This window comes from Dermacentor silvarum, chromosome 11, assembly GCF_013339745.2.
Source record: "Dermacentor silvarum isolate Dsil-2018 chromosome 11, BIME_Dsil_1.4, whole genome shotgun sequence".
Taxonomy (NCBI): Eukaryota; Metazoa; Arthropoda; class Arachnida; order Ixodida; family Ixodidae; genus Dermacentor; species Dermacentor silvarum.
Window position 1 is genome coordinate 62,116,476 of NC_051164.1, and position 24,183 is coordinate 62,140,658.

Below are 24,183 nucleotides of genomic sequence, written 5' to 3' on the forward strand. Positions count from 1 at the left end.
CCTTTTCACTTTCTTTTTTTTTTCGTTTTCTTGCATAGAGAGGGTGGCGTTAAAAACGAAATCACCGGCACTTGACGTCATACTTTCAAAGGCCGTTGCACGCTTCATCGTTTCTTGGGTGGCTCTGCTCGTAGCAACACCTCCTCCCCTCCCTCTCCCCCCCCCTCTCCCACGAAGTTCACGAAGAAGGAGCTAACGACAACACGCGAGGGAAGTTACCCGGTCAGAAGAAGAACAGAGAGAGAGAAAGGAAAAGCGTCCGCCATGGAAATTTTATAGTGTTCAGTTATGCTATGTACACATGCAAATACACACGCATTTCATCTCCGGCCGCGACCGTTTCCTCTTCAACCCCCCCCCCCCCCCCCTCCCCTCTTATAGAAAAAGAAATAAAGTTGCAAAGTTCCCCGAAGTAACGCGAGAGCTCACATTGCGCGCTGGTGCGCGATGTTTGCCCCGCCTTGGTCCTTGCCGTTCTTTTATCTTGGGCTTCGAGTTAATACAAATCTTTTCCCTTGCCAGTGATTGTAGTTGCAAATTGCGCATCGCTGAGAGATGGCGTTATGGCATACACAGGCCACCTTTTTCTCCCACATAGCTTTGCGCTGGAAAGAAAGCAACCAACATAATATTTGCTGCGCTACGTTGTTTCCTTCTTGTTATTCTCTACAGTAATGCAAATTCCATTAGTATTTTTATGCCACATTCCTGTGTGAAAAAAAAAATAAGGAAGATGAAAAGGAAGGAAAAGCTGTCATAAAACTAAGGAAATCAGGCAATATTGTTTTACTACAGAAACTCACCGGCAGTTGGAGATTACAAACATTCCTTTCATTTAGGTTATGGAACGAAGCTTTTGTCCATATTTATGCTGCAAACCTGCTTTCCTCGATATTTTAAAGGTCACCACGTAAAGTGAAAATGCTGACAGCCTGCTCTTTGAATAGCGTACGTAAGTGGCCTTAACGATGACAGTAATGCCAAGCAATGGAAATGTAATAGTTGCGAACTACCACGCTCGACGAGAAATTAGACGTGTTGCCCCGCATCACTGCTTTAATTAGCATTCTTTCTTACTTCAGGAGGCCCTCTGGCTGCGCATCCACTTGTAACAAATATTTCAGTTCCTGTCGTGATATAACCATTCATCTATGAGAAGTCAATATCCGTAATTAATGTAGACTCTGCAAGTATGACGAATGCCCTAATGCGACCTAAATACTCACACTACAGTTTCGAACCTTTTTGCTGCAAAGTTATCGCGGTGTATCCAGAAAGATATATGTAAATTTGTAGGCCTTGAAATAAAATTCAGTCATAGTCTGCGACTAGAGGGGTCAACTAGCCTGTATTTTATTTGTAAGTGACTGCACGCGTGTGTCCTTTTCCGCCGTGTATAGGTGCAGACAACGAACTGCTTGCTCCCGTACTGTCCGCTTATATCCGTATTTCCTATCCGTCTCAGCACCGCGGAGGCCACCAGTGATCCCGTACTGTCCGCTTGTATAGGTGCAGAGAACGAACTGCTTGCTGCTGTACTGTCCGCCTATATCCGTATTTGTTATCCGTCCCAGCGCCGCGGAGGCCACCAGTGCTCCTGTACTGTCCGCTTATATCCGTGTTTCCTATCCGTCCCAGCACTGCGGAGGCCACCAGCAGCACCCCTGCAGGAGGAGGCGTTGTCGTAGCAGCAGCCGCAGCAGTAGCAGCATTGGTGTGAACAGCAGGAGGAGGAGGGTCCCCGGAGGAGGCCCGCCGCCGGCCACATGAACCACCCGCCTGGACGCCCGCCGCCCCGCCTCGGAGAAAAGGTCAAGCATATCATCGCCGCCAGGATGCTCTGCTGCGGACGCAAAAAGGTGCCCGCATCTGCCACACGGCGGCGCTGCCTTCTCTTTCCCTCTCTTACAGTCATAGGTATACCGGTACAAGGTATATTTCGAGGGAAAGGAAATAAAAAGATCAATTAGATGTAGGCAAAAATGTTCGTTTCATCGCTGTTTGGAACGAAAAACGTTAGGCCTAACGTGAAGGGACAGGAACAGAGCGGTGTGGGTCAGAGAGCAAACGGGGATAGCCGATATTCTAATTGACATTACGAGAAAAAAAAATGGAGCTGGGCAGGCCACGTAATGCGCAGGGTGGATAAGCGGTGGACCATTAGAGTTACAGAATGAATACCAAGAGAAGGGAAGCGCAGTAGAGGACAGCAGAAAATTAGGTGGGTTGAAGAAATTAGGAAATTAGCAGGTGCAAGTTGGAATCAACTAGCGCAAGACAGGGGCAATTGGAGATCCGCGGGAGAGACATTCGTCCTGCAGTGGACATAAATATAGGCTGATGATGATGTTGATGATGACAAAAAAATGTTAGATGAAAAACATGTATAGCGCATAGCTGAATAAATCAAGCAGGATAGGGGACTATCATCATCATCACCATTATCATCATCACCATTATCATCATCATCATCATCATCATCATCATCTCTCCAGCAAGGCTCGTATTGAACGTCCGCCTTCCAGAGGCGCTGGAATTTTATTTATTTATACATTCTTTTATTTCAGGATACTGTCAGTCTAAGGCAGTAATTTTAAAGGAGTGGACATTAATAAACGGCATATATAATGACTTACATACTAAGGTTCATAAGTGAAAAAGAAGATGAAAGACGCGCACAATATGTATATCACATTTTTGCCCGAGTGGGCTTGAATACAGGGCCATATATAGCTACTTACATGCTAAAATTCATACACGAAAGATACCACGAAAGGTACGCACAATATATACATCACTGTGGTTTGGGTACACATATTACGTGCTTTTTCAACATCTTACGAAACACATTGAAAGTTGGTCGAATGACTACAAATGAATGCAGTGTGTTCCACTCTCTTATTGACTGTGGAAAACAAGAAAACAAAGATAGTGTTGAAGTGTTAAGTAGTGCTCATGACGCACTTGTGTTTTACGTATAAATTCTACAAACGCTACGCTATTTATCTTGAAACCGCAATGCAGCAACCCGTAGAAAAAATTCAGCCTATGTACGAGTAGCTTTGCTCTAGTGGACAAAGTAGATAGACCGGCACTGCACAAGAGCTTGGTCGGCGAGTCTGTCCGTATATACTTAATTAAGGTAAACCTTGGAGCCTTCCGCTGGACGTTATTGGAATGTTAATCTTCGTACCATACTATATTCGTGCATTCCAGTACTGGCATGGTAAGTGTAGTGTATGCTAGTTTCACGAGCGGATGACAGTATTAACTAGTCGGTAGTCGAGATAAGCAAGATACGTTTAGAGATTGGTGAAAGAGAAAGCAGGGCAGTGATTGATAGAACCGGATTCATTATGCAAGCATGAGTAAGTGTACGATATCGAAACAGAGGTTTTTATGGGAAGAAAGAAAGGTTCTAGTGAGAGAGAGGTAGAATACTGGGCTGTTGCGCATGCATATAATAGCCGATTAGCCTAAACAGGCTAGGCGACTATTTGTTGCCGCCCCGTTTCAAAGGTGATGCCAATAGAAATCGTCGTCATCATCATCATAATCATCATCACGTCTCGCCGACTAATGTGTCTGCTGCAGGAAAAATCTAGAAATTTGAAGAGAGTGAAAATAAACTTTATACAAAAGAGCGCAAGAGCGTTGTCAGCACGTTGTAACAAAGTTTCCTACTTAGATAACTACAGCGGGAACTCTATTGCTGTGATCGTTTAGCTAGCTAGCTCGTTGTGAAGGCTGACATAGCAGTCTACCGGGCGAGCCGAAGCAAGCATCAAAACCCTGCAATCGCCGGCTCCCGCGTGACTACTTTCTGTGTCATGACGTCACAATAGAGTAACCTCCTGGTAAGCGAGACAGAAGCTGGCTGTGGAAAATCTATTAAATTAGAATATTTAGGACGCTCCGAGGCCTGCTGGTGTTTTTTGCGGGGTTTAGAGGTCCGGGATCTTTATTTAAGGTAGAAAATGAACAGTCGAAAATTCAATGCTAGTGATCCTTTGAATATATGACATCACGCAAGTACTAACACGCAAAATTAAACAATATTGAACACAGCTAAGAGTCGTGAAAAACGAGTAATGAAACAGATTATAAAGGCTGTTTTTGAGAGCGCGCGTAATTCTGACTCAGATGAAATTTATGGAGTATAGGTTAGGGACGGTGTAAGGCGACATCTGGAAGCCAGGAATGGTACGTGACCAGGAAGCAAACCGCTGCTCACAAAGTTAAAAAACGTAGGCAACCTCGAGACGTCGACGTTGTAGGAGTGGCTCTAGTGTACATATAATGTCAATACTCGCAGTGAACAACTTTGTTTCGGAAAACCTTCGGTTTCCTACGAGCAGATGGCTGTCAAGCCGTTCCTGGTCCCCACCTCCTCAGCGCGTTTGATGGCCTGGAGCTGGGCGTCCAGGCTTGTAGTCATTAGGGTTCAGTCCCAGGCTTCACTCGACGGTGACTGTCCTATATCTGGTGTGGGAGGGTCCTTGCTGCATCCTCAGGTGATGTGTCCAGGGTGGCAGTCTTTGTCTTAAAGAGGGCGCATGTTGATGTGAAGAAGGCTAGATCTAGAATAGAGGCACGGGGAAGGGATTATGTTCGATAGTTTTGTTGGTGCTACTACCAGGTGGTAAACACAAGAGTAACAGTGCAATTAACTTCACAAGTTAGTGATTTTTGGCATTGGCCAGCAGCCTTCCCTATTATGTCCAGCCCCATGGAGGATTGGCTGAAATTTTCTCTCACGAACAATTCTTCCGTAAGGCGTCTTTGTGAACACGGACCCTGATTATTTCAGGTTCAATGTAACTTAATGGAAATTCGTTGGAAACTTGGTTGGTACCTGCTTACTACGGCTAGTCGCATACGGTGAACCTGACGAATGGTTTGTTTTTGCATGCGTGTGTACACATATCGTGAACTTGGCGTGGCGTGCATGCCCGCTTACTTCTTTTCCCTACAAGCGTGCTGTCGTAACCCCGATGTGGCGCAGGAGAACCACGAGGGTGACCTGGTGGTGTGCGTCGAAGGCGGCAGCGAGACGTGGGGTCCCCGGGTGGGGGCGGTCAGACCCCGGCTGGCGCCGGGAGCCCCCGCTCCCGAAATGGTTCTGCAGGGGGACTTCCGAAAGGTGCGTTGGCACGTTCTTATTAAGGCGAGAAAGCCTTAGGTGTCTTGTGTACGCGGTGACCTTGCGGTGACCTTGGCGACAGTGCGCCGTGACGAAAAATGGCCGGTGCCGCAAAGAGTAAAAACACGTCTAAAAATGCTCGGATTGACGTCACGTTTCTCAGGGAGGTTCCTGTAAACGAAGTAAATGAGTGGCCTTGAAAAGAAAATATGGTAAATTTCGGTCGGGGTGGGAATCGAGTCCGGGCCTCCGTGCGAGACGAGCACGCTTCCCTGAAGCCACGGCTGCTCCACGGTTGTGGCTTACTCAAAGTGGGCCTAGTGCGTGCCTGATTGCACACGTCACGTGGTCACAGAGACGCGCTCGTGCGACTGCTCGCGCGTTCGTCGTCGTCGTCTTCCACAGCTGGCAGGCTTTTTGCCTTCACGTTTTACAAATCTGTAACACTTGCTTACTTTTATTTTCTTGTAAAAAAATGTGGCTACGCCTACGCAGCTTCACAGCTCCGAAGGCTCACAAGATGACAGTGTTTAACCCCGCAAAGCACAAATACACGAAGTGAAAAAGCCGCTCGTAACATGTCCATTACGCTGCAACGGAATGGTGGTGCCATCTGTCACGATTACGGCGAACGCCGTCCTTTCGCCCGTGGCCTCCGCGATCAGCTCCCGCAGAGCGCTGATCGCAGAGGTCACGTTTCGCCGTAGCCGTGACGCTCCCTCTGGATTTATTATGGACGACACGGTGGGTGAACAATGGCCACAAAATGAGTACTAAACTAAACTTACCAGAAAATGCTACCTTCGTGCAAAATTTGAGTGCGAACAAGCCAGCGGTTTAGCACGAACGGTCATACGTATACCTCACGCACTTAAAGGGACCCTGAAACGATTTTGATGATTTTGTACAAACGTACTGAGTCGTTAGGGTAGGTCTTTCTGATCAATAATCGACGCATGTAAGTGCTCCGCGTAAAGCGTGGAATGTATTCTAAGGTTTTAAAACGGCACATCGCTACGATCGAAGCACGCCAATCGGCTGAGTTTTCAGCCGCCCATGACCAGGTTACAGCCAGGTGGCGCGATTTGACCGTATGACGTCAATAGGGCGAGCTATCCGATTGGCTGCCTATGGCGCGTCATCGATAATTGTGCCAACATTATGGTGAACAAATGTTGCTCGTACTAGTTTGGATGTTAGTTCTTTTGTTTCTATAAAAAGGAAGTAACAGAAAGAGAGTGTACAAGGACAATGTATCACTAAACTAAAAGCACTTCCGGCCCACAGCAAGTGTCGTCTGCTTGTGTTGCAACGTGCTCCGTGTTGACGAGAGGTGCGCGGTCAGTGTTGGTCTCGTTCTTTCTTTTCGCGAGCACCATGGTTCGCCATTGTTGCGTTGTGGGCGACTGGCAATATTACGAGCTGCGACATCGTGCCCCTCTGCAAGGCAGCAGATGAGCGGAGTGGCTGCAGCGCATCGGACTGTCGCTATCCAAACGGCGCCAGCATCTACGCGTTTGCGGCCGTCACTTCACGCCGAAGGATTACTACCACAATAGAGTCTAGCGTGTCCGGTATTCGGATAAACGCAAGCGCAAGTGTACTGGCCGTTCTACGGGATGAACGGAAGCGCAAACGTGAACTGCTTGCACGGCGCAGCCACCTGGCGGCACAAAGTGTAACCAAACACAGAGCTAATATAGCAGTAAACAAGTGCATTCTACTTCGCTGCTGGTGCAACAAACAAATACACGCAAAATTGCCGCGCGACTGACCGCTCGAGGCACTTTGCGTGTACTCGCGGGCTTCTTTCACGCTCGGAAAAATACATTTATTGTGGCATGTATTGAGCAACAGAAAGCTGCGCCGGGAGTTTTTCATGTTGCTCTACAATTTTATCATTGACACTTTTCATCAACTTGTAATATATGAGAAGTTCATTAATTAATGAGGACGTCATGTAATTAGGCGGAATGCACAAAAAATAATAATTTGAGCATCTCCGAGCGACGACAAACAACATATACCTCGAGTCCTGTCCAGCTATTTGCATATTTTGAAAGTTTGGCTCGAGTTACGGGGGACAGCCTATACAAGTTCCGTCTCGTCATCTCGCTCAGTCTCGTCCGCGCCCGTTGTGTGACATGCGTAGCCGTGCACGTGTGTAATGTGGTGTGTGCATAGCCATGACACGTGTCGCCCATGGCCGTGCAACGTGTCTCGCAGGTGAGCGGCATCTCGAGCGAGGTGTTCCGCCAGATCGAGGCCGTCGAGCGGGAGTACGACGCCACCACGGCGGCCCACCTGGAGGCCGTGCAGAAGCGCGGCGAGATGGTGGTGCGCGTGCTCGACCCGCGCTGCCTGGGCCGCGCCGGGGCGCAGGCGGCGCGGCGCTACGCGCAGGGCGGCACCGCCTTCGTCGAGATCGTCAAGCGGCCCGGGCAGACGCTCGGGCTGTACATCCGCGAGGGAGACGGAGTGCGCACGCAGGAAGGGGTCAGTGCACATCCACCGTACCTACGCGAGAAATTGCCACACGGCCGTAATGCCATTATAACCAGCAACACCGTATGCCGCTTTGGGCGGGCGAAAATACTGTTGCGACAGCAGTTATGCATGGACACTCCAGCCGCGTTTCTGCCGTCGCCGTCGCCGTGAGGTTCCGTGTAAATTATGAATGCCTAAGTGTTATATGGCTCTCATGAGGCGGAAAGTTCCGGCGTTGGCGTGACTACAGGATGGTTCAAAAAAGTAGTCAGCTTAAGTGAGCCCGCGACGTTTGGTGGGAGTCAAACCCACGACCTTTGGTGTTCATTGAGGCGGAGGTAATTAAGGTACAGTTAATAATGTTGAGATAATTAAGACACCGCTAATTAATGTAGAGTTAACATGGCACGTGTTTAATTAAGATAGAGTTCATTACACCACTCGAACCCACGACCATCGGTGGGAGTCGAATTCACGACCGTTGGCGTTAATTATGACGAAGTTAATAAAGGCTCAGGTAATTAAGGTATAGTTAATTAAGACACTCGAACCCACGACCTTTGGTGGGAGTCGAACCCTCAACCTTTTGTGGTCGCAATGCTTTCGCATTCATCCACGTACGGATAACTAAGTGCCCCTTGAAATTTCTTTTGGACTGCTCTTATTGGCTTGACGGGAAGAGATTGGTCATTGCAGTACAGAATTATGGCCAAAGTTGAGCAGGTTGGTTGTCCCGAAAAATGGTAAGGATGCGTGATAAATCGAAACACATATTCAACTAATTAAGAAAAATTCACTCATCATATTTTTAATTAATTAGGTTAAGGTAGATATTGCAATTTACGAATTGTAGCCATTGAGTTTGCCAGGCGTGTCCACTTGGAATGAATTTTCAGAATGACACCAGTTTGGACTTACGCGCCATTAAGCCCGCACTAAAAATGCACTATTGTGCCACATAGCTTTTTAACATTACGCCCTTTTATGCATTGAAGTACAAGAGTAACTGGAACGCCCATGTATTTCTTCCCACACTTTGGGAAATATGTTGAAACTGGTGTCATCCTGGAGATTAATTTTAAGTGCATACGTCTCGCAAGCTCACCGTCTACAATTCCTACTGTGCAGTAAAGAATTAATTAATTAATTAATTAATTAGTTATTTACTGAGTTTATGGTAAATAGTTTAATATGTTTAACGCTTTCTCGTGCAAGTAATGTCCGCCTCATCGAATAATCTAGGTCATGGACAAGAACTATGCTATCTGCTACAGGCGATCTTTTTTTTTTAATTTCGGGAAACTTAAAAATGATCACCCCGCATATGTACTGCAATTTACTTACCATCATGTCTTCCTCTTACATAGATTATGCTTTGTTTAACCGTAATTTATCGGCTGTAGCCTGAACACCTTCCGCTGAGACTGCGCGGAGCGCCGCGCACAAACCGCTCGATTACATATAGACTAGTAATAATGTAAGTCATAATTGTTAGTGTTCTATTAGCACGCACACGGAGAGAATAAGTCGCGCTGCGACTCGCTCTGTCGCCAGGTGTTCATCTCTCGCATCGCCCTGGAGAGCGCGGTGTACCACTCGGGTCTCCTGCGGGTGGGCGACGAGATCCTTGCCGTGAACCTGGTGGACGTGCGCAACATGAGCCTGGACGACGTGGTGATCATCATGTCCATACCGCGCCGCCTGGTGCTCGCCGTGCGCTCCAAGGGCGCCGGCGGTCCCGGAGGACGCTCGGGGGCGCTGCCTCCCGTGCCGGCCATGGCAGCCGAGAGGCAGCGGCCGCCCGTCGTCATCGTCAAGAGGGGCGTCCAGGTACGTATCGTCATCAGCATTTTTTTTATTGCGATAGCAATTATATGGACACTTCAACCGGATTTCTGCCGTCGTCGTCGCCGTCGCCATCGCCGTGAGGTTCCGTATAGATTCCAAGGGCGATAAAATCGTCGCCGCGCGCTATCACGGAGAGCGAACGCACGGCGGAAAGCAAACGCGACCGTCGCGCGAAAGGCCGTGGGGGTGTGGGAGGGAGGGGAGGGAGGCGGGGCGACGCTGTGCTGCTTCACCAAATGCTTATCTTGCAACCGGGCGCAAGGGGAACTGGCCACTCAATCTCCCACGCGAAAGCAAGAAATCGGGAAGACAGCGCGGGAGGGAGGGAAGGGGGGGAGGCAGCTTCTCCTCTGCCAACAACTTCTCCTCTGCACAACTCCTCAGCACTTTGCCGCGCGGTGGCGGTCGCCCGCACCGTCTCTTATCTCTACACCGCTCTGACCTTTGTATGCGCTGTGCATTCGCCGCTCAGTTTCCGTTGAAGCGATAGGCCGCGCGAACTTTCGCCCGCTGCGGCGGCTGCGCTTGCTGCCAGCGTTTTGACAGTCGTTGTCTGCGGTCATTCAGTGTGATCTATTCATGTTTGCTTGTGCGCGCTGACACCACGATTGTTAATTCAGTTAGTAAGCGAATGTGTCCAAGTTTATGCAGCCGATAAAACTACTATCCCTACTCCGAATAGGTCTCTATACTAATTTGCTATCGAAATCGATGCCTCGCCTTTCGGGCGAAACTGCGACATTTTTTTTATTGCGATAGCAAAATTATATGGACACTCCGGGCGCCTTTCTGCCGTCGCCGTGATGTTCCGCATAGTCCAAGGGCGATAACAGCATGCGCCTTGCGCCGTATGCTGTATGTGCGAGTGAAAACGTGCGATGGAGAACCGCACGAGATTGAGTTGGGGCTCAATCTCGCGACTTTAGCGCCGTCGCGGCGCAAAAGTCACCGGGAAAAGGGGAGGGGTAGGGGCGTTCTATTCCGGCGGCTGCTGCGTATTGCGCGGCCCCTACCTTGAAAGCGATCTGCGACAGGGAAACAGTGCGCTGAGGGCTTTTATGTCCACTGCAGGACGAAGGTCTCTCTTAGCGTGGAAGCCTGGGAGTGTTGGTGATTCATTGGAGTCACCAACACGCCGAAGGTCATTTTTTCCGAAGGTCTCTCCCCAGCGATTTCCGATTGCCCCTGTCTCGCGCTGATGCCAAACTTGCGCCCCTGTAAATTTTCCCAATTTCATCACCCCCACCTAATTTTCTGCCGCCCTCGACTGCGCTTACTCGTACGTATACTGCGTACGTTGTACTTCGATTTAGTGGTCTGTACACTCGGCTCCCGTTAATTCAATCCTCGCGGGACCACTAAATTCGAATGATCCATTCCAAGCACAAGAGGAAACAGGAAAACCTAGAGAAGAAAAGACAACAGGACAGGGTGAACGCTGTTCCTGCCTGTCGTTGCATCCTCCCTGTCTCCCCCCCTCGATTTTCCTGTTCACCCTTAAGCGCTAGAAATTCATGAAATGTCTGTAATGTCTTCCTGCTTTTTGCTCGTGAAGCGCGGCAAGCGCCGACCTGCTTAATCGCTGCGTCAGCATTGAAACTTCCTAAGATAAAAGTGAATTAAAACAGTTTGACGTTTAGAGAATCAGTAACGCCATCCGATTAATTTCTTGTTGTTTAAGCCTCGGTAGCCGCTGCGCGCGCGACGGGACAGCGGCGGAGATGTAATTAACGCAAGCGGCAGGCTTTCTCGTTCGAACTAAATGAGTTTTTATTCCTTAGCAATGGATGGTTTCTCGCAAGACCTTTCCGTTATGCTCGAATTAAGCGAAAATTCGAATTAACGAAGGTCGACTGTAATATACCTTCTAGGTACATAAAGTACATATCTGCGGCTTTCACTGTTTGACGATGTTTTTTAACATTAGAACTGGAATAAATAAACAAAAATACTTGAACGATCCTACTTACGTGTCAAAATCATGTCCTGAAGGCACGCCAGTACAAATGCCGCAATAATGCTGTCTAACATGGCTTTTTTTTTTGCTGCGTACCATACAAGACTAGAATTAATTACCAGAATGCATCGCCACTGCGCCCTCTACTTCTTTTTACACTGCTGCAAGAACATGTATTTCTATACGAGAGCTGGTCACTTCTATTGTGACAAACAATATTGTTCATATTCCTCTCCTGACAGCACTTGGTACTTTCGTGCCTCATTCATATCGTTATCCCACGTACAAGATTGCCCTCTTTTGGTGCTATGGATATCTGATTAAATAAAAATAATAAATTACAGAGGGGAAGTGTAAAAACGTAAGAATAAAGTGCAACATAAGAACACAGTGTTGAAAGCAGCAACCGAAAAGTTCAAAGACCAAACGCAGATGCTGATTTATGTATCATGGCCCGAGTTCACAAAAAACTTCTTACGTTAGAATTTTTCGTAAGAAAAAATTTCAATTTCCCCATTTCCATTTCGGTCCATGACCTATGTTGTGCAACCATACAGAAATACTGATTTGATGACGCATGCAGTGTCTTTTTTTATTTTTTTTTGTACGCGGTTCTTCGCATTGTCCCTTCATTTGAACTTTCCATTGTATTTACCTAACATTGCCTCCTCCTATGTATTGTAGATGTTATTAGTATTGTAGATGTTAGTACATGTGGTATTTTGTTTCTTATTTATGTACCACACTCCCCTTTGTCAGGCTTTGTGCGCTTCTGGGTAAAACAAACAAACAAACAAATAAATAAATAAATAAATAAATAAATAAATAAATAAATAAATAAATAAATAAATAAATAAATAAATAAATAAATAAATAAATAAATAAATAAATAAATAAATAAATAAATAAATAAATAATCAATCCGGATGCCAGACATAGCATTAGCGAACGCGGCAATGTATAGTAAATATAGGAACCCGGCAAAGTCGGGTCGAGTAGACTTGCCGGGCCAAAATACCGGTCGTCGTGTTTAACGCAAACCCGATAGCTGGTCTGACAGAGCTTCCGTCGATGCGATGTTCGGTCAGTTCGCCTGTACAAGGGATGGGTCGACTATCCCAAGCCCGCTCGGCTATAGGCGATTTTGTATTCGTTTCATGAGCGCCGCCATCTTGGACTGCTACACAAAGAATTTTCAAGTTTTATGCGAAGTGAATTCACGTAACGTGGTCACAAAACACTGAACGCATTTGTACAACTATTTTCATGCTTGCAAATCGACTGTAGTAACGTACATTTCCTTGTGAATGGTAGAAAACAGCAGCGTTAACAGCCCAAGATGGCGCCGTCTAAATGTTCCCGTAAAATAGTCTATAGCCGCACGTAAACGCGCGGTCGACTCGACCGGGATGAGTCGTGTTCGACTTTCGACTCGACCGGGATGGGTCGTGTTCGACTTTTGACTCGACCCGCTCGAGCGTCGAGTTTCGCGTAAACGAAGCTATATCGTTTGTCGTGTCGCGGTGTCGCCGCTTTTGCGGCTTTTCACAAACACGACGCTCTGCCCAGCAATCCTTAAACATTTTGACCCAATGGCCATCGGCACGTGCCACCACTGTGGGGTGGTGGCAGACACCTTCCACATGGTATGGGCCTGCCAAAGTAATCTAGCACTTACTCCCAACCTCAACCCTACCCGAGAGGACTGGGAGGCAGCCCTGCTTGGTTATTCAGACATTCACGCCCAAAAGGCCTTGGTCCAGAGAGCCAGGCTGGCGGCTTCGACTAATGGGGTCCCGGACTAGGGATCCCACCCAATATGCAGGGCCCCGCAAGGGGGCCCACACCTCTCTTTACACTGAATAAGTGCTTTTTACCACCACCAGGAAGCCGAGGACGACCTCCACAGCGAGAATGGCATGGGCGGCGGGGGTGGCCTGATGGAGAACCCTTACTACAGCAGCACGGTGCCGGTGCGGAGGCAACCTCAGCCCCCGCACCGCTACCCCAAGACCCTCGAGAGCCTGGCAGAACAGGTGCACGCCTTCCGGGACAGCCCGCACATGGAGCGCTCATCGGCGGCCAGGAATAGGTGGGCGCGACAGCGACCTGCTTTCACTGCAAACGGCTTCGCGTGCAAAAAGAAAACGGGGTGGCATCGTGGAGCCGTATATCCTGCTAAGACCCCTCGTACAATATATACAGAGTAGAATCTCGTCGATACGATTCTGCATGATATGTTTTTCGGTATAATACGTTGCTTTTTCTTTTTCCCGATAATACGATCTGGTTGGATATTATTTTGGATGATACGATTTTCGGATGATGCGCTTTACTTTCCGGTTCCCGCGAAAATTGTATCAACGAGATTCCACTGTATTGCACATTGCCTCCGACTTTTTATATAAATTCACGAAGTGGTTACGCAAGATATATATATATATATATATATATATATATATATATATATATATATATATATATATATATATATATATATAGAAAGGCAGGGAGGTCAGCCGGAGCTATAGCTTGCTCTGGCCTGCTACTTACTCTACACTGGGGGAAAGGGACGGGGAAGAAAAGGGCTTATGAGTGATGATATGAGGAGAAGGTGCGTGTATACAAGTTCGCAACGTGGTGGCATCTGTATAACAGTGCGTCCAGCCCAGTGGCTTGCATGAAGGATATAGCGGCACTGGTTATTATGGCTGCGCTGTTTTCGTTGGGCCATGGTCCTCAAGGAAACTCGTCTGGTAGTGGGCTCTCATCGATGTTTGCAACGGAAGAGGCCAGTTTCTGTCGGTATTGCGCGTACGCGGGACAAACGCAAACTATATGATCAAGTGTTTCTGGTACGTGACAGAATTCACAACATGAGCTGGTATCAAAATATTCTTTCTTGGTATGAAGTGCGGTGCGTGCGCAACTAAAAAAAAAGTAGTTTATTCATATTCTTGTCATCCGCTTTCGAGAAATTTGACGCTAAATTGACCTAGACCTCTGTGTCGTCCCACAGGGCCGAAAACAACCTCGAGGTGTTTTTTTTTTTTTAGATCACTGATATTGCGCGAAAATACCGGACGGGACAGCAACATGACAATATAGTACACTTAGTTAAATCTTCATCTATGCGTTTAGGCAATAAAATGCAGTTTTTACCATGACAAACACAAGGAGATGATGGAGGTACCACGTACATGTTTTTCAAGTTTATAGCGCAATAGTGGACAATAAAAACCACCTTGACGAGCGAATATGTCCCATGGTTGTGTTCGGGTCTCAGGAGCTAGGATATGCCGGGACCCCGTGTTGGTAACCCACGCTTGAAACTACGGCGCGAGAACTAGCTACACTGGACGACACGAAGACAAGACGAACGAAGCGCAGGACAATCAATAATATATGCCTATCATATGTTCGTGTGCTTTCAATAAAATTATCTGTTGATGGTCCTGCGCTTTGTCCATGTTGTCTTCTTTTCGTCCCGTGTAGTTTTCACGCTGTAGTTTCAAGTAATCCCGGTAGGTCTCACGGTAGTCTGCCGAAACCTTTCGCGGCTGAGGAACATATGAGTCAATTTCAACGCTTAGGAGCAAGTGGAAACACCTTTGAAGAAGACGGGAACGGCGATAGTCTGCCTTTTTTTTCTACGACGTTTCGTTTTTCTACTAAGCGATGGAAATGTTTCACTGCCACCGCAGAACTAGCCACTTTTCGCCAGCTAAATGGCCGCAGAAACTGCAGGTCCTGCACAAACCGACCTGCACAAACTGTAGATCGGTGCATGTGTCCACGCACTCTCCACTGCCACCACCACAGCTACCCCATTGCCAACCCTAATACCACTACCAACCACAATACCACTACTAGCCACAACACCCCCGATCAGAAGCGACAAATGGGCGATTTGGTATGGAGGACACGGATAAATCGGAGCAAGTAAGAGTTAAGACACGGAAAAGAGCCCCTCGAACTAGAAAAATAAATCGATCAGAAGCGAAAAATGAGTGAGCTGGTACGGAGGCATGCATACTAAATCGATTTAGTCATGCCTGCGTACCGACTCGCCCATTTTTCGGTTCTGATCAATTTATATTTCCCGTTTAAGGGACTCTTTTCCGTGTCTTAACGCTCACTTAAGCACTTAAGCGCTGTGCATTGTCTCTTTTCGTGCCTTTACTTTTGCCCGAGTAGTTCGCGCTCCGATTGAGCCGCAAATCCGCTACACCACGCCCACACCACTACCACCCCCCCAGCACCACCACCGGCACCGCCGCGTGTCGGCTCAACGCAAGGTACTGTCTGTGACGCAGGTACTGGGACGAACACGACCGAGGCATGTCGTCGCGGCGGCTTCTGCGCACCGAGAGCGAGCAGCGGCTGATGCAGCCCGAGATGATGATGCAGGGCCCGCACGCGGGCCGCTATTACTCGCTCAGGCCTTCGGCCACGGGCGGTGGCATGGTCTCCCTGCACCACGCGGCGCACCACCAACAGCAGCATCATCATCAGCAGCAGCAGATGGCGCCCGGGGGCATCCTGCGGCGCCGGTCGCTCATGGAGAGTTGCTCGGACACCGAGGTCCAGTCCGGCAGGAGACCGCCTTCGGCCATGGGCGGGGCCTCCTACATGGCAGCCCCAACACACGGGGTACGAAGCTCAGTGAGCCGTTTCACTTCAAGGCTCCTGCTACGCTGGTATACCGAACATTCATCGTACTGAAGCGCAGACAAAGTATGCCTGCTAAGACCGAGAAGCGCTTATTGAACTCTCGTTTCCGTTTTACAAAGCAGAAACACATTTTTTTGACTGACCTCTTATTGAACACTTTTTGTGCAACTGACCGCGGCCCGGCGAAAAGAGGCTCGTCATGACATGGTCGCGCAAAGCGTAGTTCTAACGCACTGTTGTTGTGCAAAGTGCTGGAAACTGTTGCTACCAGTGTTTTTAAGACACATTGTCAGACGTTTCAGAGACGTTCTTTTTTTTAACCAGATCGTAAATTGGGCGGAAAAGATGTACACGAATACTTCGATGGAGTTTTACAAGGACGGCAAGCATGAAACCAGGAAAGGAAATATGTACGATGAAACAAAGGGCAATGGCTTGCTATTCGAGGTCCGAGCTGGCACTCTGAGGGCAAGAAGACAGGTGTGAATGTTCGCAACAGAGCGAGGCATTTGTCGGCCGCAGACGAATTCCGGAGACGACTCAGTAACACTGTAACAGAATGCCAGGATATTCACTCAGTCAGAATCGCCGAAAACGTCCGCATTCATCAAGCAACGGGGTTTCAAAGCTGATATGATTGTTAACTACCCAGTGGTCGAGACAACCGAGAGGTTTAGAGTATAGCTTGAAAAAAAAAAAAAAAAAAAACATGGCAGGGAAGAAACGGGGGCGGTATCGTAACGGGGGCAGCGATAAATGGGTTGTTCAATAAATACCGAGACTGATGGTCTGAAATCTTTATTTCTGAAAATTATTATTGGCCACTGTTATCCATTTCTGTGTGCTCCACAGTATGGGAAATGCACGCGTGCCACCTTCTCTACCACGCCTAGATAACATGAGCGAATACATCTTTTTACGCCTACTTCAAAATCGCATTCAATGCATTTCTACGCCTGCTTCCATGTCAAAGCAATGTCATTTTACTGTTTCCCGAAGCATCCCAACAATACACTTATCCGTTTTACAATTCAGATGAGACACTCTTTGACTTCTTCATGTTCCTCACGGTAAAGATGGACGCTACTATGACGTAAAATAAGGTATAGTTAAGACATTGGAGTCGATCTTGAAGAACGTGTCTAAAGATGGCGTGACTCAAATTATCTAATTTTTGTTTTTTATTGACGCCCGTATGCGCCACAGTATAAGTTAAATAAAATGATGTAGGTCTGCTTCCTGTATGAAGTCCATGAGCTAAGCTTGGTAGAAAAGCCGGGACGCGTGCATTTCAGTTACTTGGGAGCGTATAGAAGGAGGTAACAGTGCCGACGAATAATTTTCAGAAATAAAGATTTCGGAGCATTAGTCTGTTTTATTGAACACCCCACGTCTATTACGATAAAGCAGATATAGGCAGAGTATGTGTACTGAATTACAGTACGGTAATACGTAAGTAGCTCACATAGATTAGGTGACAATAAGTCGCCGCCCCTATTCAAACAGAATGGGATTAGAAATTATAACTATCGATATCACCACCGTCATCACTATCACCATCACTCCTGCCGGCCACGTCTCCGGTAACCCAGCATTTCGTGAAAGCTAATACGCACACAGACAAGCTTTAAAAAACAACTGCAGCAAAAGTTCCCTTGGTGGAAATTGGTAATACATGGGTAGTATATTTGCTACAAAAGCAATCTTGGCAAACCTGCAGGGCTAGTAATTGTCTAATTTTCTTAATAGCAGTCTTTAGTTAGCGCCTATACAGACGCGTGCACCTGGTGGTTAATGGCTGTGTCGTAATCCCAGTACGTCGCCTCCGAGATTTTTTAGCTGACGGCGTGTAGCCGCAGGCGGTTCCCAATCTCTGAGGTCATGCCAAAGAGCCGTATGATCTGAGTCCTGCATCACTTCCGTCGAGAGGTAACGGCGGCGTTAAGTTGTGGCCTTGTTGGTACGACATTTATTTCTAATGCTTTTTTTAGCGTAGAAACGTCAAAAACAACGGACAGCAGACGAGACACACAAGCAGTTGTGTATGTCTCGTCTGCTGTCCGTTGTAGTTGAGGTTTCTGCACTAAACACTACTAATGGCTGCTTTAGAGCACACTTCTTGCGCTTGTTTATGCGTTGAGCGTCGGCCTCGGCGTAAACGGCATACCGAACGAATGGAGCGCAGCGGAGAATGAAAGACGGCGATAGCGATGAGAGCGCGAGGACAGCAGAGGAGGAGGGTACAGCGGGAGCTTGAGGAGGAAGGTGGTGGAGGAGAGTATGGCGAAAGGGTGAGGCCGCTTAAGATTTACTCTACCACCGAAAGACAAAAAAGGAATGAACGCGGAGCGGAGTGGAGGATGACAGACGGTGATAGCGAAGAGAGCACGAGGATGAAAGCGGAGGAGGAGAGTAGGGCCAAAGGGTGAAGAGGAAAGCGGAGTGCCGCACGAGACGGGCTCCACGGCAGCGACTCGCTACGAGATGGCGCATAGTAACGTGTCCCTTCAACCGCTTACCGACGACGTCATTGCGAAGGTATGCGGCAAGCACATCCACCGACACCATATATGGAAACAAAGCGCCGGCGTGGCATTCGAACCCACTGCGCATGCGCTACTTCGCCTGTGCCGCTAGAGAATGGGCTCCGCGCGAGCCACACGTTCCCGTATTCACGCTTTCTTTCTGAACAATGAGTGACGCAACTGGTGGAAGTGCTTCGTCTGCCACTGCTGCTAAGTAAGCTGTCCGAGCAGAGGTTCAGCGCCGCAGCCAAGAAGACCCTGCCGTTCAGATTCAAATTTTTTGCCTCAAAGTTTCGTGAATTCAAAACACCTATACAGCTGCGCTCAAATTTCGCATTAGGGAATATCGTGATCGTCGGTGAATTTTTTTCTTTCTTTTTTTTTCTGTTTGCAACTGCCGTATTGAAAACGCCTGCTTTCGGGAGCCTTTCATGACGCATCCACTCGTTTATCGAACGTAAACTTTTGCACGGATGCTGTTCTGTATCTGCACTGTCTGGATCTAGGCATTTTAAGTGGCCCACATTTTCGTTGCAGTTGGCCTCAATCTCTCTATACAGACAGAAATATATCCGCGAACCAAGGTACCAACAATTCCTCTCTCATGCAAATTCGTTTCCTTCCTGGCCACAGCAACACCCGCGCACGCTGACAGGGCGCTCCAACTCCCTGCCTCGCGGCGTGGCACTCGGGGTGCTGGACCCGCGTCGGGCGCTGCGTCACGGTGTGCGATTCGAGCGCGCCGCCTACGACTCGCAAGAGGACAGCGACGGAGCCCTCTCAGCGCCGGAGCTGCCTTCGGGGAGGCCTCGCAGGCCCAAGGGTGAGAACCGCAGCCGGTGGAACAGCAGTGCTTGCCGGACTCGGGGCTACGTACAGTGCGTTTCATATATGCTCAGCAGGTAACGCTAGAGAGGCTTAGAGAGAGACCGACGCTCAATCTGCAAGGCCTTTCCGCACGCGTGCGGAAGGCCGCGCGGAAAACTGCACTGGTCGCCCAAATTTGGTGCTAAAATTTGGGGTTACGTTGGGTCCGCACGAGAAATGTGAAACGAAATTTCTGCACCTGTTTGCGGCGTATACTGAGTTCCGCACCTCCCCGCACTTTCCGCACGCGTGCGGAAGGCCGTGCGGATTGAGCTTAGGTAGGCCTTTAGAGAGACTTCTCTCTCGCTGCTCGCATTAGTGACCAGAAAAGTAGTGCGTCACACATGGAAGAAGGACAAAGGCAAGCGTCGCGTAGTTCGATGTAACATTAAGTCTCATACTTTTATGTCGCAAAACGTGACGTAATTATTACGCGGAAGGGCGTCGCAGATCTCAGCCTATTCACAACTGAACGAGCGAAGTTACACGTTTCCGCGGCCACTGTCGCCTACCAAAAGCACAAACGTGAACAAGTGACGCGTCATTTAACGTAACATTGCAGTTATATTCACAGGTTGTATAGTTGTATTATATTAAGTACTTATTCAGTCGTAGGCATCGCAGATAAAAAGTGGCCACACTGCGAAACGCTTGGGCGTAATCTTCGATACGATCGCACTACTTGTGCAGCGCCCCTGCAGCGTCGCCTGCTAAGTATGAAACGGAGCATAGTTGTGTGTGCGTTATAGGTGTTCATCTGCGCTGTTGTGAAATATCAAACTTAGGACACTGCCTGGAGCTCTAACAACTGCTTATTTCTGACAGATTGTTCGTACACATCTATGTACGCGTATGCTGATCACAGCGGAACACTTCACCCGACATCAGGCAGACGTACGCCCGGGGAAAACAAAGGATGCGTCAGCACTATTTGCAACCGTGACAAACCCATAGATGGGTTTAATGCTCACTTGCGCAGTGTGTGAGTAGGGGAGTTAGCGCTCAGTAAGCTTTGTTAAAACGGAAAGAAGAAAATCCATTGGTGCGTGGTCTCGCGATGCTCAACTTGCTGCAAGAAAGTCGAACCGCAGTATAGCACTCCAAACCCGCCAAGAATGCTTCGCAATAAAAAGTGATCACAGTGATACGCAAGCATGATGCGGGAGAAGTATTCTGCTGTGATCTGCATGGGCGCATGTAGATGTACGAACAGACTTTAAATGAGCAAGATGTTAGTTCGCGGTCCATTCAGTGTCATGTGTCAAGTTTATCGCGATTATACGTCTACAAAAGTCAGCAGCGGACGCTATTCCACCGATAGCTTCGGAAACCCCGGCTGTACTCGCGGTGTCGCTGCAGTTTGCTTCGGGACCCCGATGCCGACGTTTCATTGACGAATTCCCAGTGTCATTTTCGTGATCTGTTGAGTGCGTACCTATGGGCATGTCCTCCGAGATTCAGCGGCGTGCGCCGTTTGATCTCGGAGGCAGTAGTATGGGCTTTGCGCTGCGTCTGTCTACCGCTTGGAGCAGACAGTTTTTCACAGAAATCAAATTACCGCGCATGTTTCAGTGTGGTTGGAACGCTGTCGTACGCGTTGCACTTTACCTTAGAAGCGAAGCTTTTTTTTTTTTTGCTTTTTTTGGAGGACCATACCGGACTTTGCTGAACGTAGCTACTACTGCGGCTGTCTTGCGTAACAGCTCACATCAGGAAGTTCAATCGTGGCAGCACCCAAAAATCTGTGGGAAGCCGCTAAGAATGCATCGCATATGAAAAAAACAAAACATAAGTAGGATGATGCCGGGTAAATGATTCTATTGTAATCAGCTAGGCGTCGCTATAAAAGCGAAGCTTTCTTTTCAAACCCTCCCGGAGTTTCCCGACTGTGGCTGCTGCTGCCTTCCTGAATAACTCACACGCGAGACAGAACGCATATAACGAACCGGCTTATATTGACTGGCTCTGCTTCCCTGTGGAATTACGCAGTGACGGCACGTGGCGACGATATTATCGTCCTTGGATTTTATGCGGAACATCACGGCGACGGCGACGGCAGAAATGCGCCTGGAGTGTCCATATAATTGCTAGCGCAATAAAAAAGAACGTTGCAGAGGCGTCCTCAGCGACGACAAGTTGTTCGGCGAACGCTTTGCCCAGTGAGGAGGCACGTGAGTCGTGCTTGGATAATGCCCATAAATAGTGGTCTGCATTCCGGTGGCCGCAGATAAGCAGAGCTGGTTGGCAGCGCTGACAAGCTGTCTTTATCACATCTCTGCGTAGTAATTTCCCCTCGTTGCTTAGCGTAAACCGACGCGACGCTAAGGAGGGACGTGGCAATGAAAGGCGTTTTCGTTATTTATGAAACAAACTGCGTGAAATTTTGGTATGCGATTGTGATTTAATGTTCTAATATCAGATCCGAAATCACTTCCGAGCTATCTGCTACAGTTATTGCTTTACAACGACTGGCATCCTCTAATTGTCATCCCCCGACTAAAGAATCAATATCTCAGAAATTGCGCTTGATTTTCGTGTCTTAATAATGCTCACAAGGCCCGTTTTCGCGTTATAAAGCTGTTGATTTATTTTTGACTGGACAGTAATCATAAGAAAACTATTGTTAAACGTTAGTATGCATATTATCCTAAAAGGACTGGCAACCAATTTTATACGGTAAGCGTTTTTTTTCTTTTTTTTTTTTTTAGTGCAACGGAAACCTTACTGGTCTGAGTCCAATCATACAGTGGCAACGCGGAAAACTCCGTGCCACATTTTCCATGAGAATTTTTAGACCTGCAACATGGCCGCTCAGCGCCAGTAGGCGCAGATAGGAAATCTGCTGAAGTGCGAACCGTACAACGCGTCATTTCGTGAGTGTAGTGTGGTTCCTGTGCACCTTGAGGACACACTGGCGGACTTCGTGCTGCACTGTCGGAGGCGCCCAGCGGCAAACGGTCCGCTTCCGAGGACAGTGCTGGTACTTCCGACGAATGAGACTACAGCTCCGATGGTGAGTGAGCGTGGTGCCATTTCGAAAATAAGTGCGTTTTGGCGATGCTTGGTTTTGATGCGTAAGCATTCTTTGGCGAGCTCCCCGGCCCTGTCACGCGAGAAGTGTAATAATGCCTTGTATCTGCGCAAAAACACGTAATTTGCAAAGTTAGGACATTTAATCGTTGTGATAGTGCAAGTGTAGATGATTGGAAGCTTCCAAGCAAATAGATAAGATAGAAAGAGAATGCGCATAGAGATACATAGCGCTCTTTAGAAAATACATACCCCCAAACTGAAATTTGGGGTGTGGGTCAATTTGAACTTTGGGGTTGGGCCGTGCGGGCCAACTTGAAGTTTGTGGGTGGGCCAACTTAAGTGGGCGGGCTAACTTAAATTATGGGGTGGGCCAACTTGAAATTTGAGTGTGGACCAACGTGAGGTTTTGGGGCGGCCCGATGTCCAATTGGACGCTGCCGAGCGTCCTTCGAGCTACGAACACCCAGCGTTGAGACGCTTGGCGCGTTCTAATTGGACTTCACCGAGGCGCAGTCAAAACGCAGGGCGAACGCGCGCACAGCACAGGCTTGCGGGAGCGACAGCGAGGGTGACATGGCGTTGCGGCGATGCACACTGCCCTCACCCAACGCCTCACGCGATACTGGGGCAGCTGGTGTTCCCATTCGACCGCTCTGCTCCGCCGAGTCTCAACTGGTACGATTGCATTGAAGGGGCCGGAGTAATCTAGGGGGGTGTCGGATGCTGCGATAAAACCTGACAATTACAAAACCTACTGACAATGATAAAACCTACTAAAGCCTAAGCATTATTTGAGCACTGGAAAGGCCACGGCTACACGCGCGCGCATAAGCTATAGGAAAAGCAAGTAAGCAAAAACGAAGTCACAGCCGAGCCAAATAATGCTCACTAATTAGTAGACGATTCGCAGAATTTCTGTAGCTTTTGAACACGAAAGTGTTTTATGCCGGGTTTCACGACTGAATGTGACGTCGGCACCGGCGCCGCCGTCTAGGAGCGGTGAGGCGAAGAACTGCATCGTGACACTCACGAACGCCGACAGGGATATCTTTATAACCAATAGCCGTTAACTCGTCGAAGGTCGAAGACGTAAATGTATGGCGCCGGGAACATGCCCCAAGTTGCCTAATTCAATCACATTTAATATGCCGTGTGTATGTTTAAAATACGCACTATTTTTTATTTTTTGCGCTTCGATGCTTGGTATATAAGGTTTGCGACCCCCTGTGTGTGGAAGTTTTTCTTTTTCGCTGTTGTATTTTGGTTAACACGTCACGGCTCCTTTACCGTAGTCAGCCACTCGCGCACGGCGGTTAGTTTCCCTTGCGTTGCGCGTGCTTTTCGCGTCCGTTGCAATTATTTGACGATATCTACGCGCAATTTTTGCTTTTTTTGCCCACAAAACTGTGTGCTGACAGGATTAAGCTGGTGTAAAAATAACTGCGATGTGAAAATAAGGTTTAGTTAGTGCTGTAGAGAAAAATGTAACGTAACTTGTCTGCGTCAATCTTGCGTAGTACACACAAGAAATCAAACGATGCACAAAATACATTTACTTATAATGTCTAGTACAATCAATCATGAAAGAGATATGTACATGAAAAATTATATGTACTGTGTGGCGCCTGAAGTTTATGTTGAAAGACGGG

General features: G+C 48.1%; 1 protein-coding gene across 1 annotated transcript in view; it reads left to right on the forward strand.

Moving 5' to 3' along the window:
- Positions 1-1,626: 1,626 nt before the first annotated feature.
- The window catches only part of LOC119433702 (rho GTPase-activating protein 100F-like), a 63,757-nt gene continuing 41,200 nt past the window's right edge, over positions 1,627-24,183 (forward strand). Inside the window, exons 1-7 of the mRNA XM_037700954.2 lie at positions 1,627-1,859; positions 5,006-5,143; positions 7,370-7,639; positions 9,185-9,460; positions 13,322-13,527; positions 15,752-16,088; positions 19,268-19,457. Coding sequence (XP_037556882.1) covers positions 1,767-1,859; positions 5,006-5,143; positions 7,370-7,639; positions 9,185-9,460; positions 13,322-13,527; positions 15,752-16,088; positions 19,268-19,457 — 1,510 coding nt within the window. The 5' untranslated portion in view covers positions 1,627-1,766. The remainder of the gene's footprint in view (positions 1,860-5,005; positions 5,144-7,369; positions 7,640-9,184; positions 9,461-13,321; positions 13,528-15,751; positions 16,089-19,267; positions 19,458-24,183) is intronic.